This window comes from Clupea harengus, chromosome 14, assembly GCF_900700415.2.
Source record: "Clupea harengus chromosome 14, Ch_v2.0.2, whole genome shotgun sequence".
NCBI lineage: Eukaryota > Metazoa > Chordata > Actinopteri > Clupeiformes > Clupeidae > Clupea > Clupea harengus.
The window spans coordinates 10821437-10832742 of record NC_045165.1 but is presented as its reverse complement, the minus strand read 5'-3'; the positions used below and the strand labels follow the sequence as shown (position 1 = coordinate 10832742).

General features: G+C 47.2%; 1 protein-coding gene across 6 annotated transcripts in view; it reads left to right on the top strand.

Moving 5' to 3' along the window:
- mapkbp1 (mitogen-activated protein kinase binding protein 1) overlaps positions 1-11306 on the top strand; it is a 51753-nt gene that overhangs the window by 36723 nt on the left and 3724 nt on the right. For all 6 annotated transcript variants that reach the window (XM_031580279.2, XM_031580280.2, XM_031580281.2 and 3 more), the window contains 15 exons: positions 1719-1840; positions 3631-3706; positions 4056-4167; positions 4281-4344; positions 4590-4712; positions 5074-5216; positions 5607-5662; positions 6156-6404; positions 7129-7265; positions 7549-7691; positions 7944-8126; positions 8289-8370; positions 8643-8938; positions 9704-10621; positions 11048-11133. In XM_031580279.2, the coding sequence (XP_031436139.1) occupies positions 1719-1840; positions 3631-3706; positions 4056-4167; positions 4281-4344; positions 4590-4712; positions 5074-5216; positions 5607-5662; positions 6156-6404; positions 7129-7265; positions 7549-7691; positions 7944-8126; positions 8289-8370; positions 8643-8938; positions 9704-10621; positions 11048-11133 (2790 nt within the window). The remainder of the gene's footprint in view (positions 1-1718; positions 1841-3630; positions 3707-4055; positions 4168-4280; positions 4345-4589; positions 4713-5073; positions 5217-5606; positions 5663-6155; positions 6405-7128; positions 7266-7548; positions 7692-7943; positions 8127-8288; positions 8371-8642; positions 8939-9703; positions 10622-11047; positions 11134-11306) is intronic.

Here is an 11306-nt window from a genome sequence, read left to right as displayed (position 1 = left end):
GAAATCCAGCGTGGATTTAGCCGAGACTCCCCCCTGCTTATGTTGCTCTCCAGTTGGGCTACCTGGCAGCTCAGTGTGCCTCCTGTCCTAAGCCCCAGGTTTAACAGCCGAACGCCAGAACAGCCTATTACGAAATAGATTACCACTCTACGCCTAACCTTGGCATTCAGCAGTTTTACTGTGTTAATAAGGGCTGGTATTAGGGAAAATCTGCATTGATTTCATGGAGGGTTGGATCCTCATCCTTGTCTGATCGATACTTTGAGATGAAAAGCGAAGCCTTTTTTGAAACGTGCTTCTCCAAAAGTGCTGAAAGATGCTTTTTTTAATTTCTCACTGTACGTCGTTCATCTTTTGTAATGGCTTTTCCTTCCCGTTCGGACAGAGTCGGCCAGACGTCGCTGACCCTGTTAGTTTCCAATCTGCTCCGCTCCTCACGCAAGCGTGTTATTATCATTCCGAGGCTTCCTCCTGTGGCTGGAAACCACGCAGTCACTGGCTCCCAGTCTGTAACGGCCCCTCGCAGACACATGCATGATCCACGCAGTCACTGGCTCCCAGTCTATAACTGCCCCGTCGCCGACACATGCATAATCCACGCAGTCACTGGCTCCCAGTCTGTAACTGCCCCTTGTCGACACATGCATAATCCACACAGTCACTGGCTCCCAGTCTGTAACTGCCCCTCGCCGACACATGCATAATCCATACGTAATCTCCAGGACATCTACCTGAATGGAAGATTAATGAGCTGGAGAACAGAACAGTTGATTAAGGCCTCCTTCTGTTCTTGTTTCAGAGATGAAAGACGCAGTATACTTTCTCTCTTGTTTCTCTGTTTCACTCTTTCTCTCTTCCTCTTTCTCAGTGTGTGTGTGTGTGTGTGTGTGTGTGTGTGTGTGTGTGTGTGTGTGTATGTGTGTTAGAATTCAGTCATAACTGTATTTGCATGAAACATTCACACACTCGTGCCTAATATTCCATTATCTCTGTTTGAGCAGTGTGTGGTCTGTCAGTGTTCTATCAACAAATGACATCCATTATTAGCTTCCATGTTTGATAGGGGACTCCGGAGCTGCATATAAGTATATTTATTAGACAAACAACAATTGCAATCGGGCTCACTCCCAGCACAAGGCTGAAAGTGAAGCCATGATAAACACATCGCACAAGGTTTATATAGACAGAAGTTTAGTTTCCAGCAGGGATAACCACGTGGTGGATCTCTGACGTCCGAGGCTCCCTATATTGCAAGGATGGCAGTTTGCAAGGATGGCACACACACACACAAGGTTTTGCACAAGGTCGGAAGAAGCTTATCACCTCTGGTCTAAACATTCTCTTGTACATATGCAGACTAAGTGGCACCTAATAATCTAAGTTACACACACGCAGAAACACAGAAAAGCAATGTTCCTGCTTACATAAGTACATGATTCATATAAGGTAATTAATAATACAAGGCACTTGATTATTATATTTTTAAATGTCATTAACAGTGTTTGGAAATTATCTCCATCAATGTTAAACCATCTGGAGCCGGAACACACTGAAGATATTCCATGTATGTGGAACACACTAAAGATATTCCATGTATCTGTTCGATTACATTGAGCCAATCATGATCTGTTGTTGACATATACATGAGAAGAACAGTCTAGAGGAAAGAAACTACCCTGGTTAAGGCTGTTGTTGTTGTGGTCTTTTCTTTTTGACAGACGGATGAGGGGACGGTGTTTACACGAACACATCACATCGTCAGGAAGACCACCCTGTATGACATGGACGTCGACCCCACCAGCAAGTACGCCGCGGTCGGCTGCCAGGACCGCAGTATCAGGTGAGGCTGTTGTTGCCACTGTTTTTGTTTGTGTAGTTAGATTGTACTATCTGCAAGTGTGGGGGGAAGTTTGTTTGTTGTTTGTTTGTTTTGTTATTTCGATTGTTTGCTTGGTTTGTTTTCAAAATGTGTTTGTTTGTAGGATTGTGTGTCCGAGTGTGTGGGCGAGGTCTGCACGCGTGAATGCGTGTGTATTTGGTGTGGAGAGTCAGAGAGAGAATGTTGTGTGTTTGTGCTTGGATCGCAGTGTTGCACTAGTAACTGTCCTCAGACTGACTGGGTTTGGATCCAGCATGTACTATCAGGGATGTGGCAGTGTGTGTGTGTGTGTGTGTGTGTGTGTGTGTGTGTGTGTGTGTGTGTGTGTGTGTGTGTGTGTGTGTGTGTGTGCTATCAGGGATGTGTGTGTGTGTGTGTGTGGTATCAGGGATGTGAGAGTGTGTGTGTGTGTGTGTGTGGTATCAGGGATGTGTGTGTGTGGTATCAGGGATGTGGGAGTGTGTGTGTGTGTGTGTGTGTGTGTGTGTGGTATCAGGATGTGTGTGTGTGGTATCAGGGATGTGGGAGTGTGTGTGTGTGTGTACTATCAGGGATGTGTGTGTGTGGTATCAGGGATGTGGGAGTGTGTGTGTGTGTGTGTGTGTGTGTGTGTGTGTGTGTGTGTGTGTGTGTACTATCAGGGGTGTGGGAGTGTGTGTGTGTGTACTATCAGGGATGTGTGTGTGTCTTAGGGGATGGTGTCTGTGCATGGGTATGTCTGTCCATGTCTGTCCATGTGCTCATCCCCAATGCCGTCTGTTTGTCTGTCTGCATGTGTGCCTGGATTAGGAACGTGTGTTTGAGTTAATGTGTCCCGGCTTGATGTCTGTGGCTTAATGTTCAGGTGGGTGGGATGGGATTACTGATCTGTTTGGATAAGTCCTATTGGACTCAACATGCTGTGGCCCAAGTGTGTGTGTTCAGTGCATGTATTTGTTTACTCTCCATTGAATGCCATGACAAAAAAACTTCTACAGGAACCCCGTTCACAGGAAGCACACACATGGCCCAAACTCATTCCTGTGGAACTCCTTTGTTCTGTAAACCCTTCAGATTTAGAATCGGTCATGGGCTCAGAGGTCCCATGGATGCTCTGCAAGGAAGGTTCAGCTCCCTGTGAAGGAAGGTCGTCTTCTCCCTCCCTTTTCTTCCCCCTCTCCAAAAAAAAACAAAATCACCTTTTTCTCTCATGACCAGTCTTCCTTCACTGCTTTGTTTGCACATTTGCAGCATCAAAGGACTCGCAGGGAGCCGACTCATCCCTTCAGGGCACGCGAGTCAAGGCGCCTTTAACTGAAGTAGGCTGTTTTTAATAGATTTTCACTAAGGGCAGGGTCCATTTCTTTTTTTCTGCTCTAAAAGGGCCAGACAGAGTCTGTTTTGTGCCTTATGTAAGAGCCTAGAGAGACTGAATGGTCGATCGCTCCCACACGCTCTGCCAGCTCCTCCCAGACACACTCAGGGGGTGCCCAATCTTGCCGCTGGGCATCAAGCAGGCAAAGCAGAGAGCAGTCTGTGCTATAGTGACTCCTAGTGGACACTATGAGAAGTGCTCTTGTTGACTTTTCACGTGGTTGTGTCTTTCTTTTTTTTGTAAACACAACCTCTTTGCAGTGTTTTTTATTATTATTATTAATTCAATTGTATTTATTTTACAGTGAAATTAATATCTGAACCTGTCTGTTGTGTCGACTAATCCCTGACTTCCAATTTCCATTATATAAATTTATTTTCTCTCTGTCTCTCTGTAGAATCTTCAACATCAGCAATGGCAAACAGAAGAAACTGTATAAAGGCTCCCAAGGAGAAGACGGGACTCTTATTAAGGTAGTTACTCCACTTGTCTTTGGGTGACTTTAGCATGAGGCGGGAGTGAGTCATGTTTATGTCCTGTGAGGTTTCAGCTGTGTGCACGTTGACTTAAGCATGAGTCACTTACCAAAAATGGCCAGTTTTCAGGTTCAAGCATGTTTAAGGCTAAATTTATACAGCTGAGTACATTGAAATGAATGTAGGCTACTGCACCCTAATGTTGACCTGTAGTTGCGTAATGGCACAGAATAATTCTCTGTATGCACAGTAATGTTTTGGATCTTTACTTTGGACTTTGGTCAAGAGAAGAAGACCCAGAGTGAGAACTTAACTGACTGAACTCTTTCTTCCACTGCTAAACTAGGTACAGACAGATCCATCAGGGCTGTATGTGGCCACCAGCTGTTCAGACAAGAACATCAGCATCTTCGACTTCTATTCTGGGGAGTGCGTGGCCACCATGTTCGGACACTCGGGTAATTCACAAAGTGTCTTGAGTGTGGATGACATTGTGAATATGCGTCACCATTTAGAAGGCCAAAATAAGCATTCAGATGTGTTATATGAATATTTGTTTGTTTTCTTTCAGAAATTGTGACAGGGATGAAGTTTACCAATGACTGCAAACACTTCATCTCAGTCTCTGGAGACAGGTACAACACTTCATTTTCACTATGTGTGAGACCATTGGAGTGTGTAGTAATATTATGCTGTATATCTTTTATATTACTGTATTATGCTGTATATCAAAACCTCAGTGGAGTCGTATAGTTTGCTGCAGTATGTTTTATTAAGCACAGTACAATTGACGTGTGTGTGTGTGTGTGTGTCTCTGTGTGTGTGTGTGTGTGTGTGTGTGTGTGTGTGTGTGTGTGTGTGTGTGTGTGTGTGTGTCTAGTTGTATCTTCGTGTGGCGTCTGAGCCCTGAGTTGACCATCAAAATGAGGCAGCGTCTCTCTGAGCTCAAGAACAGTAACAAGCCGGTCCAGAAGACACCTCCACACAAACCCCTCCCTCTCAGGTACTGAACACACACACACACACACACACACACACACACACAAACACACACGGCCTCTCACTCATAATCAATCATGAACTTACAGGCATCCCACACGTACACTTGCAATACAGCACTCACCCACCCACTCACTCACTCACTCAACTCCCACTCTATCGAACACAACGCCCGGCACTAGCATGCTAGCATAGTGTACTAGCATTCCATCTAACGCTCCCATATATGTCCTCAGATGTAGACTCCCCTTCCTCCTCTGCCGTACACATGTATACACATACATTTACACAGTGCTTTCTTTCCACTTCGCCACGAAGCAAATGCACTCTAGCAGCAATGCGATCTCTTGCCCTTTTTCTTCCAGCATGCGGAGGGAAGTACACAGCGCTCCTGCTATCGCCACCATGTCCTCCGACAGCGACAAGGAGGAGGGTATCGAGGAGGAAGACGAGGAGGAGCTGGCCTACCCGATCACCTCCTCAGGGAGCAGCACTGGGGAAGACAACGGTAACCACAGCAACCTCTCACGCACTCACAATCACCAGTTATTTTTGGCATTATGAATGCCATTGGTCAAACGTCAAGAGCTTAAGTGGTTTTGTGTGTGTGTGTGTGTGTGTGTGTGTGTGTGTGTGTGTGTGTTTGTGTGTGTGTGTGTGTGTGTGTGTGTGTGTTACCTGGAGCATTTGATAGAGGCTGTGAGGTGTGTTACTGTACGGTAGCACTTTGGAACAAGCTCTCCTGCATCAGGCGGACTTGATTAAGCCCAGTAATGTGTTTAAGGAGAATCAAATGTTGTTTGCTTCTCTTCTCGCAGGTCTGGAGGGGATACTCTAGACTAGGGCTGTGTGGTGTGTCTAACTTTGGACAATGTCTTTATTATTTGTTGTGTGCTAGGTTCATCTGAGGAGAGACGCAACACTCTAAACTCCTATGTCAGGGATGGGAAAAGGGTAAGTGCAGGAACGAGATCATGTTGTCACACCAGTGTCCCTCTGTGCACCCAGAAGCTGCCCACTTCAGCTCCACACTCTTGTCTCGTGTTCTGAATGTCACACTCCTAGAGTGGACCCTCACTAGTTGAATGTCACACCAGTGCACTCTGTCCCTCTGTGCACCCAGAGGTGGCCCTATAGAAGCCCATTCGCCTCATTCTCTGCATCTCACACTCCTTTAGTTTACCTGAACTAGTTATTTCAGTCCTGATGTTTCACTCTGAAACCTTTTTTTACCTCCCTCTTTTTGACACGCGCGCACACACACACGAACGCACGCACGCACGCACACACACACACACACACACATACTCCCTCAATTGTGAAGCTCCTATCAGAATACACAACCACACACCTATATGCACCAATGAGTCATAGCTTGGGTGTGTGTGTGTGCTCTGTGTGTGTTTTCTGTGTGTGTGTGTGACACTGTGCTTATGTAACATGACAGGATGGCAGTCGGCGGTCTGAGGTGAGCGGGGTGTCGTCTGATGGCTCCGGGTCGAGTTCTGGCCCGCGCCCCCGCCGGCGCTGGTCCAGACGCATCGGCAACATGGAACTGATGGTGAAGTCCATGCTTGACCTGCGGCAGCTGGAGTCCTTCGCCATGCCGCCCTCCCCCATCAGGACCCCCACCCACGACACACTCACAGATGAGCAGCTGGGCAGCACCATCAGCCTGCAGACCATCAGCGCCTGGGTGAGAGATGAGGACTTGCATGCTTTAGTTATGCCCATCTTTCAATCAATGAATCGATCAGTCTATCAATCCATCATTGCTTTTTACTAAAGGCTTTTATGGTAATAAGGCCACATAGGCAACATTTCCTTAGAGGAAAACATCTCTAAGGGAACTATATGTAAGACTGGATACGTATCTAAACGTCTTTAAGGGAACTATATGTAAGACTGGATACGTATCTAAACGTATTTAAGGGAACTATATGTAAGACTGGATACGTATCTAAACTGGATAGGAGCTAAACTATCCATAGCAGCTATACTGCTCCCCCCAAGCAGATTGTAGGCAGTATATTACTGCATTATTACTGCATTTGTCCAACCCTACCTCCTCTCCCTTCCCAGAAGGAACCAACAAGTTTGGCCAAGATGGCAGAGGCTAAAGGCTACACGTATCATAATAATTTAATTAATAATTCAATAATTTAAATGATTCATAATTTAAATCATTTATATGATGGAAGGATACCTAGACTACCAAAGCCAAATGCTGTTTTTATTCTTCCTTAAAGGCTTTTTACTAAGGACTTTTTAACACTTCCCTGATCATTTAGATTGAACCTGAGAGGGTTCTTCAGAAACACGTTTAGGCACCCCATTATTCAAAGAGAGTGACAAATGAAAGAAATGTGCGCCGCATCTCGCTGACGGTGTGGTGGTTGTTGGTTGTTTCCGTTGGTCAGGGGGAGGACACGGAGGAGAAGCCCCAGCGGTCCCACCCTCGCCCCCAGTACATCAGACTGGCCTCGGAGACGCCAGACGCCGAGCCCCTCGTGCTTTACCCAGAAGGCTGTGATGACCGGGTTAGCCTGGCCGGCAGGTGAGCGAGAACGACCACACAACACACAGACTACCGCTCCCAGTACATCTGCCAATCCATCAGTCTGTGTGAAGTACCCTTTCGTCTCGCACACTCTCTCTAGAAGACTTTATAAGCATTTAGCGCAGTGTTGAATGTCATTTTTTTCGACGTCTGTATCTCTCTACACTTGAATCATGTCATGGTCATGGTCAACGGTACCTCCATTTAATGTGTAACACCATCAGTGAGGGTGGTGTTCTCTGTCGGACCTCTCAGCATGTCATGTTTGTGTGCCCGTCAGTGAGTACCAGGTGAAGGAGACCGCTGGAGTGTTGGCGAGGATCTTGAGGGGGGGGCACTGCCATGACAAGCACAGCCCCGACAGCGCCTGCTCAGTGGACTACTCCAGCAGCAGATTATCCAGCCCTGAGCATCCTGGAGAAGGTGAGGAAGACACACACACACACACACACACACACACACACTCCCTCAATTGTGAAGCTCCTATCAGAATACACAACCACACACCTATATGCACCAATGAATCATAACCTGTGTGTGTGTGTACTCTGTGTGTGTGTGTGTACTCTGTGTGTGTGTGTGTGCTCTATGTGTGTGTGTGCTCTGTGTGTGTGTGTGTGTGTGTGTGTGTGTGTGTGTGTGTGTGTGTGTGTGTGTGTGTTTGTTTGTCCTTAGACACAGACCCCACAGAGCCTCTGAGTGTGGATGGGAACTCCTCTGAACTGGACGTGGAGGAGCTGGAGGAAGAGGAAGAGGTCTTAGCGAAGAGCGAGCTCAAGGTCCCCATGCCCCAAACACCTGACCAGGAGGCCTTCCTGAAGATGCACTTTGGAAACCTGTCTGAGAAAAACACACCGAGTGAGTTTGAGTCTGTCCTCACAAAATGTATAGAATGTGCTTTTTTTTCTCTCCAACCATATCAAATGGAAATATCAACATTGTCAGTTATAGCTCGAAACCACTGTGTAGATGTGATGTGACCCAGTTAAAATGTCGAGCCTGCACTGTACCTTTCCACAGCGAGTCCAACCATGCCGCCAACCAACACCACTGACAGTGTGAGCATCTCAGCCAAGTTTCTGTCCCAGACCTCCACAAGCAGGTACAGTATGATCAAGGGGCATTGAAGAATTAACAATGTAAAATTGAAAACTAATTAAATCCTTTAAAGAAACTAAATAATCATTGCAAGAAACAGGTTTATTGTACAAGTATAGGGGGGTTCAATTGCTGGAAGGGACACCCAAATCATCTGTCACTGTTTTCTCAAAACTTTGACAGACACTTTTGTGTTTAAATTAAGTCTAACTGATAAAATCTTGAGATGAAATCTATAATCAAATTTTCTTCCCCGTATCATTATCTTCTCGACAGAAGTGCGTTCCCTTTCCCCTCTAAGTCCGGTGCGGATTCTAAGGCAGCCAGTGGGGTGGTGCGCCCCTTGGTCTCAGAGGTCCGCCCTCTCATGGAGAAGCGAAGTGTTTCCCCAGTGCAACAGGAAGTGGATCCTGCCTCAGAAAACGCCCTGCTTACTCGCTGCACGCCGCAGAAGAAGAGGGTGTCCGTGGACCACAGACGGGCGATCGGCCCTGTTGCCAGGGCTGCGGCTTGCTATGGCAACGGCGGTGGGATGAGGAAAGCCCAGTCGGCACATAACATCTCAGCTGGAGGTAAGACTAGACTTCACTGAAAGGACTCCAGTCTCTTTCATAGAATAGGGTGTAGAGGAATTCTATGCCATTTTTGAACCATTTGTGTTTTAACGTGAAATGTTTATTTGGAACGACTTCTGATAGCTTATTTAAGCGGTTCAGTGTGAGTGGTTGTATGCAGTGTGGCTGTAATCTGGTTGTAGGAAAAAGCTGTCACCATAGCTGTGATGTACTTCACAAGTTGTGTAATGCTTTAGAACAACAGTTTGCAAAAAAGATTCAAAGAATCTTCCAAACTCAAATGTATATGAAATGTGTATTTTTACTGTTTACGCTTTCTTCGGCTAGAATTCACAAGCACTTTGTTGCTCTGCAACTATAGCCATGTAAGCCATTTTTAGTAACCTATAAACCAATTGATGTTGAACTAGAATGGCATTCAGGTAGCATACACCACCACCAAGGCCAAATGCTCTATCTCACAATGTTAACGAAAGTGAAACATAATTCATGGATCTGTCGCATGATTTAGAACAAAAATGAATGGGTTCTTCCTTGGACCATGCTACACTCTTCCAAGTTTCATGAAAATCGGGCCAGTAGTTTTTCCGTAAACCTGCTGACAAACAGGTGGAGATAACAATATTCCACAATGTCCTACAAGGTTCTAAAAAAAGAAGTGATCATATATGTGATCATCATATAGTTGTACATAGTATACCTGTGCATGAGGACATTGGGTTTTCTTCTTCTGTCTTATATCTCTCTCTTTGTCTCTCTCAGCGGAGGCATCTCAGCCTCTCTCTCGACCCTCTAAAGAGGTGGCTCCTCAGCCTCAGGTCAGGGATCGTATCCATTCCTCCCCGCCTCGTCGCGCTCTACCCTCCGTGCCCACCGTCTCCAGCCCCACCTCCCCCACGTCCCGCGATGGACCCACCACCCCCACGTGCCCCAAACCCTCCAAGTCCCGTTCCTACATGAGCCCCACCACCAGCTCCATGGCCAAGATGTCCCGCTCCATGTCCATGGGGGAGTGCCTCAATATGGGAGAGTCAGGAGAGGACACCAGCTCCTCAGAGAACCGCCGTGGGTCTGGGTCTGAGTCCGCCAAAAGTGGGTCGTCCTCATCCAAACCCACCACGCCCGTGGTTCTGTTCTCTCCCGGTTTGGTGGCATCCCCTTCGGCTTTTGTGATGCCTCATGCTGCGGTCACCCCCACCCTCAACGCCTCTGCTCCTGGTGGCTCCTCCACCACCAAGGGTCTCCAGGCCAAGCTCTCGGTCAGCACTCGACCCCAGCTACATCTGGACATCTCCAAGCCCCTGCCAGATAAGCTCTCAGTGGCCTCCTTCTCCCCCAACAGCAAGTCCTCCAAGGTGATCCGAGAGGAGGCGACCCCCTTCCAGTCTCCGGTGAGTGTCGGTCCTCTTCAGGGAAGCTCCCAGAACCAACCTCCAGTGCTCTCCAGTAATGTCCAACTGGTCACAGCTCTCTGCAGCAACATCTCCCTGGAATCTCCTCTGGAGAGCGTCCTGCCCGTGCTCTCGGCAGAGCAGAACCAAAACCCAGAGAAGCCCGCTGAGGGAAGACAGACAAGCTCACAGGGGGAGGATAGGACCGTGCCAGAGATGAACCCAACCATGGCGAACCACTTTGGCATGCCGACCCCAGTTCCTCCATGCCCGTCCTCACAGGAAGCAGGTTTGCTCCGCCGCCAGGCGTCCTTCCTCATACCAGCTCTGCCACTCCGTGTTAGCCTGCCCATGCACTTCTTTCCTGCTGGGCTCTGGCATCTTTCTCCTTCCTCCTGCTCCTCTTCCTCCATCTGCTCATCATCACCATCATCATCCTGTCCGACTCTTTGCCATTACCACCTGAAGGGTGAGGCATGGTTCCCTTCCACACTGTTTCAGCCTGTTTTTCCTCTGACATTGCCACTGTTGCTTGTCTCACCTTTTGCTGTCTCTTTATTTTCTTTCCTTTTTCTCTGCTCTGCTCCTTTCTTCTGTCTTGTGTGTGTGGCCACCTACATTTGTGTGACTAAGCTCATTCACTATACACCAGTGAATGCGTTTGACTTCCCACTTGAACTCCTTGAAATGTAACTTTGCCACGTCTGTGTCTTAGACCCCTCAGTCAACATTGATGCCTGCAGAATGGCAGCCAGTGAACTACAGAACAGCATCAGAAGGACCTGCCATCTTTACCGAATGGTAAGATACTTCATTCCCTTTTCTCACCCTGATCTTGGCTTATAATTGCCTTATTTGTGATTCATTAAGAGTCCAGCACCCCGTCCACCAGACCAAACAAGACCAAACATTAGCTTAATATCAACAGTCATGTATAATACACGAACAAAAATACAAAGTCAAAGTGTGTGTGT